The 19,209-nt window shown below is 40.0% G+C and overlaps 1 protein-coding gene across 17 annotated transcripts in view; it reads right to left on the reverse strand.

Annotated features, from left to right (window-relative positions):
• The window catches only part of CEP70 (centrosomal protein 70), a 104,187-nt gene that overhangs the window by 67,279 nt on the left and 17,699 nt on the right, over nt 1-19,209 (reverse strand). For 4 of the 17 annotated variants that reach the window (XM_063721522.1, XM_063721525.1, XM_063721516.1 and 1 more), the window contains exons 3-7: nt 15,408-15,481; nt 13,811-13,901; nt 13,579-13,702; nt 12,864-13,044; nt 3,625-3,783 (exon numbers count right to left, since the gene is read on the reverse strand). In XM_063721522.1, the coding sequence (XP_063577592.1) occupies nt 3,625-3,783; nt 12,864-13,044; nt 13,579-13,702; nt 13,811-13,901; nt 15,408-15,476 (624 nt within the window). In that variant the 5' untranslated portion in view covers nt 15,477-15,481. 17 annotated transcript variants of the gene reach the window in all.

A 19,209-nucleotide genomic window follows, 5' to 3' on the forward strand; every position in this document is an offset into this window, starting at 1 on the left:
AAGACCTCTTCAAGGAGAACTACAAACCACTGCTCAAGGAAATAAAAGAGGATACAAACAAATGGAAGAACATTCCATGCTCATGGGTAGGAAGAATCAATATCATGAAAATGGCCATCCTTCCCAAGGTAATTTACAGATTCAATGCCATCCCCATCAAGCTACCAATGACTTTCTTCACAGAATTGGAAAAAACTACTTTAAAGTTCATATGGAACCAAAAAAGAGCCCGCATCGCCAAGTCAATCCTAAGCCAAAAGAACAAAGCTGGAGGCATCACACTACCTGACTTCAAACTATACTACAAGGCTACAGTAACCAAAACAGCATGGTACTGGTACCAAAACAGAGATATAGATCAATGGAACAGAACAGAGCCGTCAGAAATAATGCCACATATCTACAAGTATCTGATCTTTGACAAACCTGACAAAAACAAGAAATGGGGAAAGGATTCCCTATTTAATAAATGGTGCTGGGAAAACTGGCTAGCCATATGTAGAAAGCTGAAACTGGATCCCTTCCTTACACCTTATACAAAAATCAATTCAAGATGGATTAAAGACTTAAATGTTAGACCTAAAACCATAAAAACCCTAGAAGAAAACCTAGGCATTACCATTCAGGACATAGGCATGGGCAAGGACTTCATGTCTAAAACACCAAAAGCAATGGCAACAAAAGCCAAAATTGACAAATGGGATCTAATTAAACTCAAGAGCTTCTGCACAGCAAAAGAAACTACCATCAGAGTGAACAGGCAACCTACAAAATGGGAGAAAATTTTCGCAACCTATTCATCTGACAAAGGGCTAATATCCAGAATCTACAATGAACTCCAACAAATTTACAAGAAAAAAACAAACAACCCCATCAAAAAGTGGGCGAAGGACATGAACAGACACTTCTCAAAAGAAGACATTTATGCAGCCAAAAAACACATGAAAAAATGCTCACCATCACTGGCCATCAGAGAAATGCAAATCAAAACCACAATGAGATACCATCTCACACCAGTTAGAATGGCAATCATTAAAAAGTCAGGAAACAACAGGTGCTGGAGAGGATGTGGAGAAATAGGAACACTTTTACACTGTTGGTGGGACTGTAAACTAGTTCAACCCTTGTGGAAGTCAGTGTGGCGATTCCTCAGGGATCTAGAACTACAAATTCCATTCGACCCAGCCATCCCATTACTGGGTATATACCCAAAGGACTATAAATCATGCTGCTATAAAGACACATGCACACGTATGTTTATTGCGGCATTATTCACAATAGCAAAGACTTGGAACCAACCCAAATGTCCAACAATGATAGACTGGATTAAGAAAATGTGGCACATATACACCATGGTATACTATGCAGCCATAAAAAATGATGAGTTCACGTCCTTTGTAGGGACATGGATGAAATTGGAAATCATCATTCTCAGTAAACTATTGCAAGAACAAAAAACCAAACACTGCATATTCTCACTCATAGGTGGGAATTGAACAATGAGAACACATGGACACAGGAAGGGGAACATCACACTCTGGGGACTGTTGTGGGGTGGGGGGAGGGGGGAGGGATAGCATTGGGAGATATACCTAATGCTAGATGACGAGTTGGTGGGTGCAGCGCACCAGCATGGCACATGTATACATATGTAACTTACCTGCACATTGCGCACATGTACCATAAAACCTAAAGTATAATAATAATAATAATAATAATAATAATAATAATAAAAGAAAAAAAAAAAAGACAAAAGGAAGAAACATAAAGAATAAACATGAAAGACATAGGGTAGTCAATGATAAATACTAATGGAATTGGACTCCTGGGCAAATTGAAAAGAGAAAATGAGGCAGAAACAATATTTGAAGACATAATAGCTAAGAATGTACCCAAACTGATGAAAGACATCAAGCTACACATTCAAGAAATGCTGCAAAATCAAAGGAAGATAAATCAAAAGAAAATTTGCCTAGGCACAAAGTAAAAATGCTTTAAAACAAAAACAAGCTGGCCGTGGTGGCTCACGCCTGTAATCCCTGCACTTTGGGCAGCCAGAGCTGGCAGATCACTTGAGGCCAGGAGTTCAAGACCAGCCTGGCCAACCTGGTGAAACCCCATCTCTACTAAACATACAAAAATTAGCTGGGTGCACACCTGTAATCCCAGCTACTCAGGTGACTGAGGTGGGAGGATCACTTGCACTGCACTCTAGCCTGGGCAACAGAGCAAGACTCTATACCAAAAACAAAAAACAAACAAAAAAAAAAGGATAAAAATATTAAAGGTAGTCAGAGATATTATAAATTGCCTTCAAAGGAGCAGCAAATAGATTGACAATTGAATTCTCAGCAGAAACAATGAATCCAAGAGACAATGGAATATTTTCAAATGCTGAAAGAAAGTAACTACCAACTTATAATTCTATACCCAGTGAAAATATTCATCAAAATTAAGGTGACAAATACCAAGTGTTGATGAGGACATAAAGAAACTAGAATTCTCATACACTGGTCAGAATGTGAAATGATAGAGCTACTTTGAAAAAGTCTGACAGTTTCTTAAAACCTTAAATGTGAGGATTGCTGCCAAGATGGCTGAATAGGAACAGCTCCAGTCTGCAGCTCCCAGTGAGATCGACGCAGAAGGCAGGTGATTTCTACTTTTCCAACTGAGGTACCAGGTTCATCTAATTGGGATTGATTGGACAGTGGGTGCAGCCCACAGAGGGCGAACCGAAGCAGGGTGGAGTGTTGCCTCACCCGGGAAACACAAGGGGTCAGAGAACTTGCTCTACTAGCCAAGGGAAGCTGGGAGGGACTGTGCCGTGAGGAACAGTGCACTCTGGCCCAGATACTGCGCTTTTCCCACGGTCTTCACAACCTGCAGACCAGAAGATTCCCTCCAGTGCCTATGCCACCAGGGCCCTGGGTTTCAATCACAAAACTGGGCGGCCATTTGGACAGACACTGAGCTAGCTGCAGGAGTTTTTTTTTTTTTTTTCATACCCCAGTGGCACCTGGAACACCAGTGAGACAGAACCGTTAGCTCCCCTGGAAAGGGGACTGAAGCCAGGGAGCCAAGAGGTCTGGGTAGGCGGGACCCACCCCCATGAAGCCCAGCAAGCTAAGACATGCTGGCTTGAAATTCTCGCTGCCAGCACAGCAGTCTGAGGTCAACCTGGGACACTTGAGCTTGGTGGGGTGAGGGGCATCCACCACTGCTGAAGCTTGAGCAGGCAGTTTTACTCTCACAGTATAAACAAAGCCGCCCGAAGTTCGAACTAGATGGAGCCTACCACAGCTCAGCAAGGCCGCTGTGGCCAGACTGCCTCTCTAGATTCCTCCTCTCTGGGCAGGGCACCTCTGAAAAAAAGGCAGCAGCCCCAGTCAGGGGCTTAGAGATAAAACCCCCATCTCCCTGGACAGAGCACCTGGGGGAAGGGGCGGATGTGGGCACAGCATCGCATACTTAAACATCCTAGCCTGACGGCTCTGAAGAGAGCAGCAGATCTCCCACCACAGCATTCAAGCTCTGCTAAAGGTCAAACTACCTCCTCAAGTGGATCACTGAACCCCGTGTCTCCTGATTGGGAGACACCTCCCAGTAGGAGCCAACAGATACCTCATATAGGAGAGCTCCAGCTGGCATCTGGCAGGTGCTCCTCTGGGACGAATCTTCCAGAGGAAGGAACAGACAGCAATCTTTGCTGTTCTGCAACCTCTGCTGGTGATACCCAGGCAAACAGGGTCTGGAGTGGGCCTCCAGCAAACTCCAGCAGACCTGCAGCAGAGGGGCCTGACTGTTAGAAGGAAAACTAACAAACATAAAGGAGTAGCATCAACATCAGCAAAAAGGATGTCCACTCAGAGACCCCATCATAAGGTCATCAATATCAAAGACAAAAGGTAGATAAATCTACAAAGATGGGGAGAAACCAGCACAAAAATGTTGAAAATTCCAAAAACCAGAACGCCTCTTCTCCAAAGGATCACAACTCCTCACCACCAAGGAAACAAAACTGGATGGAGAATGAGTTTGACGAACTGACAGAAGTAGGCTTCAGAAGGTGGGTAATAACAAATTCCTCTGAGCTAAAGGAGCATGTTCTAACCCAATGCAAGGAAGCTAAGAACCTTGAAAAAAGGTTAGACAAATTGCTAACTAGAATAACCAGTTTAGAGAAGAACATAAAAAACCTGATGGAGCTGAAAAACACAGCATAAGAACTTCGTGAAGCTGGCCGGGTGCGGTGGCTCACCCCTGTAATCCCAGCACTTTGGGAGGCCAAGGCAGGTGGATCACGAGGTCAGGAGATCAAGACATCCTGGCTAACACAGTGAAACCCCGTCTGTACTAAAAATACAAAAAATTAGCCAGGCATGGTAGCGGGCACCTGTAGTCCCAGCTATTGGGAGGCTGAGGCAGGAGAATGGCGTGAACCTGGGAGATGGAGCTTGCAGTGAGCCGAGATTGTGCCACTGCACTCCGGCCTGGGCGACAATGCAAGACGCCGTCTCAAAAAAAAAAAGAACTTCGTGAAGCATACACAAGTATCAATAGCCGAACTGATCAAGCAGAAGAAAGGATATCAGAGATTGAAGATCAACTTAATGAAATAAAGCAAGAAAACAAGATTAGAGAAAATTCAATTTTAAAAGAAAAAAAAAAGAATGAAAAGGAATGAACAAAGCCTCCAAGAAATATGCGGCTATGTGAAAAGACCAAATCTACATTTGATTGTTGTACCTGAAAGTGACGAGGAGAATGGAACCAAGTTGGAAAACACTCTTTAGGATACTATCCAGTAGAACTTCCCTAACCTAGCAATACAGGCCAACATTCAAGTTCAGAAAAAACAGAGACCACAAAGATAGTCCTTGAGAAGAGCAACACCAAGACACGTGATCGTCAGATTCACCAAGGTTGAAATGAAGGAAAAAATGTTAAGGGCAGCCAGAGAAAAAGGTCGGGGTTACCCACAAAGGGAAGCCCATCAGACTAACACCAGATCTCTCTCCAAAAACCCTACAAGCCAGAGGAGAGTGGGGGCCAATATTCAACATTCTTAAAAAATTTTCAACCCAGAATTTCGTATCTAGCCAAACTAAGCTTCATAAGTGAAGGAGAAATAAAATCCTTTACAGACAAACAAATGCTGAGCAATTTTGTCACCACCAGGCCTGCCTTACACGAGCTCCTGAAGGAAGCACTAAACATGGAAAGGAACAACCAGTACCAGCCACTGCAAAATCATACCGAACTGTAAAGACCATCGACACTATGAAGAAACTGCAGCAACTAACAGGCAAAATAACCAGCTACCATCATAATGACACAATCAAATTCACACGTAACAATATTAACCTTAAATGTAAACGGATAAATACCCCACTTAAAAGACACAGACTGGCAAATTAGATAGAGTCAAGATCCATCAGTGTGCTGTATTCAGGAGACCCATCTCACTTGCAAAGACTCACATGGGCTCAAAATAAAGGGATGGAGGAATATTTACCAAGTAAATGGAAAGCAAAAAAAAAGCAGGGGTTGCAATCCTAGTCTCTGATAAAAAAGACTTTAAACCAACAAAGATCAAAAGAGACAAGGGCATTGCATAATGGTAAAGGGATCAGTGCAACAACAAGAGCTAACTATCCTAAATATATATGCACCCAATACAGGAGCACCCAGATTCATAAAGTAAAGTTCTCAGAGACCTACAAAGAGACTCAGACTCCCACAAAATAATAGTGGGAGACTTTAACACCCCACTGTCAATATTAGACAGATTAATGAGACAGAAAATTAACAAGGATATTTAGGACTTGAACTCAGCTCTGGACCATGCAGACCTAATAGACATCTATAGAACTCTCCACCCCAAATCAACAGAATATACATTCTCAGCACCACATCACACTTATTCTAAAATTGACTACATAATTGGAAGTAAAACACTCCTCAGCAAATGCAAAAGAACAGAAATCATAACAGTCTCTCAGACCACGGTGCAATCAAATTAGAACTAAGGATTAAGAAACTCACTCAAAACCGCTCAACTACATGGAAACTGAACAACCTGCTCCTGAATGACTACTGGGTAAACAACGAAATGAACGCAGAAATAAAGATGTTCTTTGAAACCAACAAGAACAAAGACACAACATACCAGAATCTCTGGGACACATTTAAAGCAGTGTGTAGAGGGAAATTTATAACACTAAGTGCCCACAAGAGAAAGCAGGAAAGATCTAAAATCGACATCCTAAAATCACATTTAAAAGAACTAGAGAAGCAAGAGCAAACAAACTCAAAAACTAGCAGAAGTCAAGGAATAACTAAGATTACAGCAGAACTGAAGGAGCTAGAGACACAAAAAACTCTTCAAAAAAATCAATGAATCCAGGAGCTGGTTTTTTGAAAAGATCAGCAAAATAGATAGACCGCTAGCCAGACTAATAAAGAAGAAAAGAGAGAGGAATCAAATAGACGCAATAAAAAATGATAAAGGGGATATCCCCACTGATCCCACAGAAATACAAACTACCATCAGAGAATACTATAAACATGTCTATGCAAATAAACTAGAAAATCTAGAAGAAATGTATAAATTCCTGGACACATACACCCTCCCAAGTCTAAACCAGGAAGAAGTCGAATCCCTAAATAGACCAATAACAAGTTCTGAAATTGAGACAGTAATTAATAGCCTACCAACCAAAAAAAGTCCAGGACCAATGGATTCACAGCGAATTCTACTAGATGTACAAAGAGGAGCTGGTACCTTTCCTTCTGAAACTATTCCAATCAATAGAAGATGAGGGAATCCTTCCTAACTCATTTTCTGAGGCCAGCATCATCCTGATACCAAAACCTGTCAGAGACACAATAAAAAAAGAAAATTGCAGGCCAATATCCCTGATGAACATCGATGTGAAAATCCTCAATAAAATACTGGCAAACCAAATCCAGCAGCACATCAAAAACCTTATCCACCATGAGCAAGTTGGCTTCATCCCTGGGATGCAAGGCTGGTTCAACACATGCAAATCAATAAACGTAATCCATCATGTAAACAGAACCAAAGACAAAAACCACATGATTATCTCAATAGATGCAGAAAAGGCCTTTGACAAAATTCAACAGCCCTTCATGCTAAAAACTCTCAATAAACTGAGGATTGATCGAACATATCTCAAAATAATAAGAGCTATTTATGACAACCCACACCCAATATCATACTGAATGGGCAAAAACTGGAAGCACTCCCTTTGAAAAGCGGCACAAAACAAGGATGCCCTCTCTCACCACTCCTATTCAACATAGTATTGGAAGTTCTGGCCAGAGCCACTCCTATTCAACATAGTATTGGAAGTTCTGGCCAGAGCAATCAGGCAAGAGAAAGAAATAAAGGGTATTCAAATAGGAAAAGAGGAAGTCAAATTGTCTCTGTTTGCAGATGACATGATTGTATATTTAGAAAACCCCATTGTCTCAGCCCAAAATCTCCTTAAGCTGATAAGCAACTTCAGCAAAGTCTCAGGATACAAAATCAATGTGCAAAAATCACAAGCATTCCTATATACCAATAATAGACAAACAGGGCCAAATCATGAGTGAACTCCCATTCACAATTGCTACAAGGAGAATTAAATACCTAAGAATACAATTTACAAGAGATGTGAAGGACCTCTTCAAGGAGAACTACAAACTACTGCTCAAGGAAATAAGAGAGGACACAAACAAATGGAAAAACATTCCATGCTCATGGATAGGAAGAATCAATATCGTGAAAATGGCCATACTCCACAAAGTAATTTATAGATTCAATGCTATCCCCATCAAGCTACCATTGACTTTCTTCAGAGAACTGGAAAAAAACTACTTTAAAGTTCACATGGAACCAAAAAAGAGCCTGCATAGCCAAGATAATTCTAAGCAAAAAGCTGGAGGCAACACACTACCTGACTTCAAACTATAGTACAAGGCTATAGTAACCAAAACAGCATGGTACGGGTACCAAAACAGATATATAGATCAATGGGACAGAACAGAGGCCACAGAAATAACACCACACATCTATAACCATCTGATCTTTGATAAACCTGACAAAAACAAGCAATGGGGAAAGGATTCCCTATTTAATAAATAGTGTTGGGAAAACTGGCTAGCCACATGCAGAAAACTGAAACTGGACCCCTTTCTTACACCTTATACAAAAATTAACTCAAGATGGAATAAATACTTAAACGTAGGACCTAAAACCATAAAATCCCTAGAAGAAAACCTAGGCAATACCACTGAGGACACAGGAATGGGCTAAGACTTCATGACTAAAACACCAAAAGCAATGGCAACAAAAGCCAAATGGACAAGCGGGATCTAATTAAACTAAAGAGCTTCTGCACAGCAAAAGAAACTACCATCAGAGTGAACAGGCAACCTACAGAATGGGAGAAAATGTTTGCAATCTACTCATCTGACAAAGGGCTAATATCCAGAATCTACAAAGAATTTAAACAAATTTACAAGAAAAAAACAAACAACCCCATCAAAAAGTGGGTGAAGGATATGAACAGACACTTGTCAAAAGAAGACATTTATGTGGCCAACACACATACGAAAGAAAGCTCATCATCACTGGTCATCAGAGAAATGCAAATCAAAATCACAATGAGATACCATCTCACGCCATTTAGAATGGCGACCATTAAAAAGTCAGAAAATAACAGATGCCGGAGAGGATGTGGAGAAATAGGAACACTTTTACACTGTTGGTGGGGGTGTAAAGTAGTTCAACCATTGTGGAAGACAGTGTGGCGATTCCTCAAGGATCTAGAACCAGAAGAAATACCCTTTGACCCAGTAATCCCATTACTGGTATATACCCAAAGGATTATAAATAATTCTACTATAAAGACACATGCACACATTTATTGCAGCACTATTCATGACAGCAAAAACTTGCAACTAACTCAAATGCCCATCAATGATAGACTGGATAAAGAAAATGTAGCACATAGACATCATGGAATACTATGCAGCCATGAAAAAGGAGGAGTGCATGTACTTTGAAGCTGGAAACCATCATTCTGAGCAAACTAACACAAGAATGGAAAATCAAACACTGCACGTTCTCACTTATATGTGGGAGCTGAACAATGAGAACACATGGACACAGCAAGGGGAACATCACACACTGGGGCCTGTCGGGGGGTTGGGGGCTAGGGGAGGGATAACATTAGGAGAAATACCTAATGTAAATGACGGGTTGATGAGTGCAGCAAACCACCATGGCACATGTTTACCTATGCAACAAACCTGCATGTTCTGCACATGTACCCCAGAACTTAAAGTATATATATAAAAAAAAAAAAACTTAAATGTATACTTACCATATGACTCAGGAATTCTAATTCTAGGTATCTACCCAAGAAAACTGAAAGCATATGTCCACACAAATATTTGAACATACAGTTTACAAGAGCTTTCTTTGTAATAGCCAAAAACTAGAAACTAAAATGTCCATCAACAGATGAATGGATAAACAAACTGTGATATATCCATACAATGGAGTACTTCTCAGCAATAAAAAGGAATAAACTATGGATATGTGCAACTACATGGGTAATCTTGAAATAATGCTGAATGAAAAAAACTGAATATCAATTATAGTAATAGCCCATGCCAACTGAATTGTCTTTTCCCAAAAGTCTTTCAATATACCTCAAACATTTGCAAATTTCCTTGAGCTCTTTACATATACATACAAAACCAATGTTTCCTTTCTCCCAACTACAAAACATGCAGCACTAAACCATTCTAAAATTGGAAACAACTGTATACCAAAAATAGAAGAATGTGTCTTAAACTATGAAATAATTATTCTCCACAGGCACTTTGATCTTCTCAAGAAAGCAAAGATTGATTAGTATGGTGAAGAATAGAAGAAGTTGACACCTCAAAACATGCCACTTTCACATAAGGATTATTCTGAGTTGAAGGCAACTAAGATGATAACACAAGAAAAGCTCTCTGCCCTTCCTTTATTAGCCTAAAGGAGGACATAAATCTGTACAGAAATTAATCCAGTGACAACCCTGGATCCTTAGTAGCCCAGAGGTGGCACTAGAGGACTCTACATAACCAAGTTTACTGACTAGCCCTTATCTTCCATTAGTCCCTGATATATTTACCTTCCCACAATCTGCTTCCCTAGAGACTCAAAGTCCTTTTCCTTTGTCTTGCCACTTCTCTGAAAATTTATTGGTGGTGGCTGTTGTTAAGATGCTATAGAAGTCCAACTTCTAGCAATCTCTTTAAGCCCAACATCCACAGGTTTCTCCCATGTATATATGATATAAACATATTCATAAACTTGTTTTTCACTTGTTAGTTTTTTGTTACAGAGTCCTGACTGAGAATCTGAAAGTGTAGAAGTAAAAATGTTTTTTCCTTCTCTATAATAGAATGAGATGTGTGACTAGTATGTAATAGAAATGAGGCAACTTAGCAACATTCAGGGGCAGCAATTCCTTGGGTTTGCTGATTTCTGTTGACACTCTATAAAGTACCCATCAGAGACTTAAAAAAACAAACAACTAATTTCAGTTGATCATATTAGCACAGATAGCCTTCCCCAACCCCAGGTATCCACTCCTCAATCCTATTTGCCTTTCCCCTTCTATGGGTGACTGAAGCATGAAACCTTCTCTGTATCAACTTATAAGCTACACGACAAATCTTTGGGACCTGGAACAAAGAGCTAAAGGCATGATAAATCATTTATGACAGATGAAACTATTTGATAGAAAATACATGGCATTACATTCAAGTCACCCCTTATCAATGAACTCTCATGTATCTGTTCTTTGAAGTGCTTAAAACCCTGGTAAATTTGTAAGCCTTGTATTTCTAATAATTTAATGTTGTTATTAATTACATCTCAACCTCTTTGAAAGATAAATAAATATCTTCCCCCAACAAAGACCACTGGTCTTCCTGCTCTCAACTTGTTCACTCAGCCAAAGACCCGGCACAGCACCTTTACAGCTTCTAATGGCTGCTTTTTCACACCAATAAGTCAATGATTTAAAGAGCTTCAGATTTCCACATGCCCTATATCTAAAAGCAAGGTCAAAACCAATGCATATAGAAAGTATCTCCAAAATACCCCTTCATTTAGAGAGATTTTATAAATATACTATTGATGAGGAAAGCAACCTTGTTAACAAAGCCAACCTAGGCTGGGCGCAGTGGCTCACACCTATAATCTCAGCACTTTGGAAGGCTGAGGCGGGTGGATCACGAAGTCAGGAGTTCGAGACCAGCCTGGCCAAGATAGTGAAACCCCATCTCTACTAAAATACAGAAAATTAGCCAGGTGTGGTGGTGCATGCCTGTAGTCCCAGCTACTTGGGAGGCTGAGGCAGGAGAATCGCTTCAACCCGGGAGGCGGAGGTTGCCGTGAGCCTAGATCACACCACTGCACACCAGCCTGGGCAACAGAGTGAGACTCTGTCTTAAAACAAACAAACAAACAAACAAAAAACAAAAAACAAAGCCAACCTAAAAATATGGCATTCTAATGGTAGAGGAGTTTGTCAGACAATGTCTTCTCTGAAACTATGGTCAATACCAGCAGCTCTAGTACTGCCTGCCCCAAGCTGGCACATAAACAAGGTCAGAACCAACTGCCTCTATCCTCATACTAGAGCCCCCTAGTATCTCTGGTTAATTCTCTCGGACTCCATGGAATTTATACTAACTCATCTCATCCTTCCAATACTGCCAGCATACACTGAGGGGACTTCCAGACCCTGCCTGATGAATACCGCTCCCTTTTGGATAGCCTGAACTCACATATGCAAAGGTATATATAGCGTTGTGTCAGCAAAACCACTAAAATAAGGACTCAGTGTTTATAATGATATAATGTTAGTAAAGATCAGAAACAACTCACACAACTAAACATCGGTTACCAGCATAAGATTCATTTCTTTTAATCACAATAAACACCCAAATTTTAATAGTTTTTTAAAATTAGGGAGTTAATTATTTAATGTTATAAAATTGTCATTTCTATAAGAAGAACTCAGTTTTAGACATAAAAAGTTGTAGATGCCAGCCAGGTGCAGTGCCCCACACCTGTAATCCCAGCACTTTGGGAGGCCGAGGCAGGCGGATCACTTGAGCTCAGGAGTTTGAGACCAGTCTAGGTAACATGGCAAAAGCCTGTCTCTATAAAAAATATAAAAATTAGCCAGGCGTGGTGGCATGCACCTGTAGTCCCAGCTACTCCAGAGGCTGAGGTGGAAGGATCACTTGAGCACAGGACACAGAGGTTGCACTGGGCCGTGATTGCGCCACTGCACTCCAACCTGGGTGACAGAGCCAGATGCTGTCTCAAAAAAGTAAATAAATAAACAAACAAAGTTGTAGATGCCTATTAGATATCCAGTAGAGATATCAAGTAAGCAGCTGGATATGAGTCTGGAATTCGGGGAGAGGACTGGGCTACGGATACAAATTTTGGATCCTATATTAGATTGACATCACCAAGGTCATCAGAGTATATAAGAAAGAGAAAAGATCTAAGGACTGAGCACTGGGGAATTCCAACACTAAGAGGTTAGGGAGATGAGAAAAAAAAAACAGCAAAAGAAATTAGAGAATGATCAGTGAGGTCAGAGGGAAACAAAGAGGACATTCTAGAAACCAAGTGAAGAGAATTTCAAGGTAGCAGTGATAAGCCAAAAAAGGTAAAAACCACTGAATCAAACAACACGGAAGTCACCTGGGACCATAATGAGCTGTTTTAATACTAACTAACCATCATCTAAGAATTCATAACTCAGTACCTGTAAAGTTTTCTGCTCCTTTTGAAGATCTTTTATTTTATTCTGTTGCTGGCAAGCCCTATTTAGTGATTCATCCTCCAATTCACCAATTTTGGATTTCACACTCTCCATAATTTGTTCCAAGTCATTAGCTCGTTGTTCTTGATTGGCTGCTCGGCTTTGCTCTAGCTGCAGTTCATTTCTAAGTTAATAGACATACAATTTCTTCCCTTAGTATTAAAAATAAATAGAATTACCAAACATATCCATATAAGAATGTATTGACTTTCTAAAGTTTCTTTGCATTCTCTTTATCCAAAATTCTTGGAACCAGAAGTGATTCATATTTCAGATTTTTTCAGATTTTGGAATATTTGCATCATACTTACTAGTTAAGCATCTCAAATCTGAAAATCCAAAATCCAAAATGCTCCAATAAGCATTTCCTTTAAGCATCATGTTGGTGCTCAAAAAGTTTCAAATTTTGGAGCCTTTCAGATTTTCAGATTTGAGATGCTCATCCTGCAACAGAAACTAATAGAAGAAATATAGGGTACCATTAAACATCTATGCTAAGCTATTACCAAAAGATTTACCTATTAAAATTTTACCTACAAAAATATTTTTTAGTTTAATATTTAATCAAAATGGGAAATTAAATTTCGAGATTGTTTTCAAGGCAGTTATTTTTAGAATGCATACAAACAATTCAAAAGAAATCTTTCCGTTTTCTTACCTAAGCTGTTGATTAGTTTCTATAAGCTCCTGTATCATGTTCTGTTGACGTGATGTTTCTTCCACCAACAATTTCAAATTCTGTCTCATCCTTTGTGATGACTGTTTGTCAAAAATGATGAGATCTACATTTAAAAAGTATATAATACAGATAGTAAAAATAAAAGGCAAAAAAAATTTTTTAAGGAAAAATAAACTTTTTACCTTAAGCAGCAAGAATAGGATCTAATTACCTTTGAGATCTGTTCTTTTGACTAGAGACAAAGGTTTTAAGCCATGCATCATCAATAGCACATTTATGCTTTCCCATTCTGCTTCTTCCTGCTACAATTACAGAAAGAGAAGAAAGGGTTAACTTTAGATATAAAGTGAAGAAATTCTCTCATATATAATTTCCTGCATTTTCAGAATAGAACTTTTTCTTCAACAGTTTTAAGTATAAATGTTTATGCATATATAATATCCAAAAAACACATTTATTGTTTCTAGCAAAATTAGTAATAGACTAGAAGTATGTAAATAAGCACAAATTGTTGCATTATACAGAATACTCATATGTAGGCCTCAATGGACAAAACCAACAACAACAACAAAAACATCTTGTAATTTCAGTGAATCAAATAAATCTAAGGTTTTAGATTTAACTAAGCCAAACCAAGCCCTGCTCAGAATAAACAGTTGTAAACTAGGCTACAATAACTGGATACTAAAGAAAAGGTGAGTCACTTCTAAGTATCACTTTCTTTTTTTTTTTTTTTTTTTTCTTTTTGAGACAGAGTCTTGCTCTGTCACCTAGGCTGGAGTGCAGTGGTGCGATCTTGGCTCACTGCAAGCTCCGCCTCCCAGGTTCACGCCATTCTCCTGCCTCAGCCTCCCAAATAGCTGGGACTACAGGCGCCCACCACCACACCCAGCTAATTTTTTGTATTTTTAGTAGAGATGGGGTTTCACTGTATTAGCCAGGTTGGTCTGGATCTCCTGACCTCGTGATCCACCCGCCTTGGCCTCCCAAAGTGCTGAAATTACAGGCGTGAGCCTCCGCGCCCGGCCCCTAAGTATCACTTTCATAATGACTAGGGTCACAGAAAAATCAAAACATACCTGACTAGTTGGAGCCAATATTTCAGACAGCTCCTTGTCAAATGGACAAGGTCTAACTATAAAAAGGAGCCCATCCATCTGGATAACTGACTCTAACAGAATCACCCTGAAAGACACTCTCAAAGTCAAACAAGTCTTTCTTTTTGACTGTTGACTTTTTCCTCCTTTTTTTTACATCTCCTCCCACTCATAACTTTTCCCTCATTTATGCTTTAGTCTTTCTGATCACAGAGTTTAACTACGTGGTAGACACAACTAAAATTATCATTGATGTTGTTTTAGGAGCCAAAAGCTGAGTTAGTGTCTCAGAACTTCTACTGTAACTCATAAAAGCAAAATGCTCTATACATAATAAAGTCACATATTTTGAATGATTAACTTATATATATTGTTCCCTGATACCTCTTACATTTTAAGATAAAGTAATTGTAAATTCTGAAAATAGCTGGGAATGGCATTTTCCAAAGTACATGCTACAGAACACTAGTCTAATGAAATGTTCATCAAACTAGTGTTAAGTATGTATGAAATGCTGTATCCTAATCCTCCCTTTGGAGACTAAGATTGTGAAGTCTTAGAGTAATTAAACCATTTCATAGTCTTTAACCCAGCATTTCCCAAAATTATTTGAGAAAAAAATCCTTTCAAAGTCAAATTTTCCTGTTTGTAGATGTAGCATTCTTTGGCACATATTTTGAGAAGCAATGTCTTAAAATATTTTAAGTTTACCTGTTTTTCAGTCATGAGTCTGTCTGATGCTTGACTGGAATCCTGGGGTTTAGGGGCTACCGGAAACATAGTTACTTTTGTAGAATCAAAAGAAACAGAAATTGGCAATTAAAAAATTTGAGTTGCCTAAATGAAAAAAGACAAAAAGTGCAAAAGGAGTTAAAGAAAAGTATATTTAAAAGAATCCACTACTCTTGCAGGGCAATTGAGGTCATTCCTGCATCAAAACTTTGTGACTTCTTAGATAGCTGATTGTAAGACTCATTTGAATAAACCCTATCTTATAATGTTCTCCTCTGGAAATAAAGCATTCTGGGATTTTACACATATACCGCACACACACACATACACTCTGTCCTGTCCAACCCCCCACCACAGAATGCATAACTGGTACCCAAGAACAGAGGAAAGAATGGAGTAGAAGGAGCATTTGAAGAGCTAATGGCTAAGAAAAATTTGAGAATCAATGAAAGACGTAAATCCACACATTCTAGAAACCCAACATATTGCAACTGGGATAGAGTAAAAAAAAAAAAAAGAAAAAAGAAAAAAAAAGTCAGTCATACCTAGACACTAATATCTTCAATGTGCTGAAAGAAAATAATTGCTTATCTAAAATTCCAAAGCCAGTGAAAACATTAATAACAAAGGCAAAAGTAATATATTTTCAAACACATGACACAAAATAAATCTGAGAGAGTTCATCGCATCTGCTCTGTAAAAAAAATTCTAAAGAAGCTGCTTCATGCAGAAGACTCCCTGATGGAAAAGCAGAGATGTAGAAAAAATAGAGCAAAAAAATGGGCGAGTCTAAACACAGACTACATAATGAGATCTTGTGAAGTATAAAATGTACAATTAAAATGCACAGTAACAGAAATATGTTAGCTGAGAGTAGGGTAAATGGAGTAACACTGTTCTAAGTTTGTTACAATGGAGGTGGTCACTGGTAAAGGTATCTGTTAACACTGGGCTTTTGTATAAGTTAAGGATGCTTGAGAATTTCTAGGACATCCACTGAAGAATTGAACAGAAGTATATAATTTTCTAACTAGTAAAGGGGAAAAACAAGACTATAATGATGCATTTTTAAAAATAAACTCAAGGGCGTCCAAGATGGCCGAATATGAAAGGCTCCAGTCTGCAGCTCCCAGTGTGATTGATGCAGAAGACGGGTGATTTCTGCATTTCCACCTGGTTCATCTCATTGGGACTGGTTGGACAGTGGGTGCAGCCCAAAAAGGGCGAGCCGAAGCAGGGTGGGGCATTGCCTCACCCAGGAAGTGCAAGGAGTAGGGAGATTACCCATTCCTAGCCAAAGGAAGCAGTGACAGACTGTACCAGGAAAATCCAGACACTGCTACCCAAATACTGCGCTTTTCCAATGGTCTCAGCAAATGGCACACCAGGAGATTATATCCCATGCCTGGCTCAGTGGGTCCCACACCCATGGAGCCTTGCTCACTGCTAGCGCAGCAGTCCAAGATTGAACTGCAACTTGGCAGCCTGGCTGAGGGAGGGGCATCTGCCATTGCTGAGGCTTGAGTAGGTAAACAAAGCGGCAGGAAAGCTTGAACTGGGTGGAGCCCACCGCAGCTCAAAGAGGCCTGCCTGCCTCTGTAGACTCCACCTCTGGGGGCAGGGCATAGCTGAACAAAAGGCAGCAGAAACTTCTGCAGACTTAAACGTCCCTGTCTGACAGCTCTGAAGACAGCAGTGGTTCTCCCAGCATGGTGTTTGAGCTCTGAGACTGCCTACTCAAGTGGGTCCCTGACCTCCGTGTAGCCTAACTGGGAGACGCCTCCCAGTAGGGCCCGACTGACACCTCATACAGCCGGGTGCCCCTCTGAGATGAAGATTTCAGAGGAAGGATCAGGCAGCAATATTTGCTGTTCTGCAATATTTGCTGTTCTGCAGCCTCTGCTGGCGATACCCAGGCAAACAGGGTCTGGAGTGGACCTCCAGCAAACTCCCACAGACCTGCAGCTGAGGGACCTAACTGTTAGAAGGAAAACTAACAAACAGAAAGGAATAGCATCAACATTAACAAAAAGGACATCCACACCAAAACCCCATCTGTAGGTCACCATCATCAAAGACCAAAGGAAGATAAAACTACAAAGATGGGGAGAAACCAGAGCAGAAAAGCTGAAAATTCCAAAAATCAGAGCACCTCTTCTCCTCCAAAGGATCGCAGCTCCTCACCAGCAACAGAACAAAGCTGGATGGAGAATGACTTTGACTAGTTGACAAAAGTAGGCTTCAGAAGGTTGGTAATAACAAACTTCTCCAAACTAAAGGAGGATGTTCAAACCCATCACAAGGAAGCTAAAAACCTTGAAAAAAGATTAGATGAATAGCTTACCAGAATAAACAGTTTAAAGAAGACCTTAAATGACCTGATGGAGCTGAAAACCATGGCACGAGAACTACATGACACATGCACAAGCTTCAGTAGCTGATTCGATCAAGTGGCAGAAAGGGTATCAGTGATTGAAGATCAAATGAATGAAATGAAGCGAGAAGAGAAGTTTAGAGAAAAAAGAGTAAAAAGGAACGAACAAAGCCTCCAAGAAATATGGGACTATGTGAAAAGACCAAATCTATGTTTGATTGGTGTACCCAAAAGTGAGGGGGAGAATGGAACCAAGTTGGAAAACACTCCTCAGGATATTATCCAGGAGAACTTCTCCAACCTAGCAAGACAGGCCAACATTCAAATTCAGGAAATACAGAGAACACCACAAAGATACTCCTCGAGAAGAGCAACCCCAGGACACATAATTGTCGGATTCACCAAGGTTGAAACAAAGGAAAAAATGTTAAGGGCAGCCAGAGAGAAAGGTCGAGTTACCCACAAAGGGAAGCCCATCAGACTAACAGCTGATCTCTTGGCTGAAACCCTACAAGCCAGAAGAGAGTGGGGGCCAATATTCAACATTCTTAAAGAAAATCATTTTCAGTCCAGAATTTCATATCCAGCCAAACTAAGCTTCATAAGTGAAGGAGAAATAAAATCCTTTACAGACAAGCAAATGCTGAGAGATTGTGTCACCACCAGGCCTGCCTTACAAGAGCTCCTGAAGGAAGCACTAAACCTGGAAAGGAACAACCAGTACCAGCCACTGCAAAAACATACCAAATTGTAAAGACCATCAATGCTAGGAAGAAATTGCATCAACTAATGGTCAAAATAACCAACTAACATCATAATGACAGGATCAAATTCACACATAACAATATTAACCTTAAATGTAAATGGGCTAAATGCTCCAATTAAAAGACACAGACTGGCAAATTGGATAAAGAGTCAAGACCCATCAGTGTGCTGTATTTGGGAGACCCATCTCACGTGCAGAGACACACATAGGCTCAAAATAAAGGGATGGAGGAAGATCTACCAAGCAAATGGAAAGCAAAAAAAAGCAGGGGTTGCAATCCTAGTCTCTGATAAAACAGATTTTAAACCAACAGAGATCAAAAGAGACAAAGAAGGCCATTACATAATGGTAAAGGGATCAATTCAACAAGAGCTAACTATCCTAAATATATATGCACCCAATACAGGAGCACCCAGATTCATAAAGCAAGTCCTTAGAGACCTACAAAGAGACTTAGACTCTCACACAATAATAATAGGAGACTTTAACACCCTACTGTCAGTATTAGACAGATCAACAAGACAGAAAGTTAACAACGATATCCAGGACTTGAACTCAGCTCTGCACCAAGCAGACCTAATAGACATCTATAGAACTCTCCACCCCAAATCAATAGAATATACATTCTTCTGAGCAGCACA

Source organism: Pongo abelii, chromosome 2 (genome assembly GCF_028885655.2).
Source record: "Pongo abelii isolate AG06213 chromosome 2, NHGRI_mPonAbe1-v2.0_pri, whole genome shotgun sequence".
NCBI classification, from domain to species: Eukaryota; Metazoa; Chordata; class Mammalia; order Primates; family Hominidae; genus Pongo; species Pongo abelii.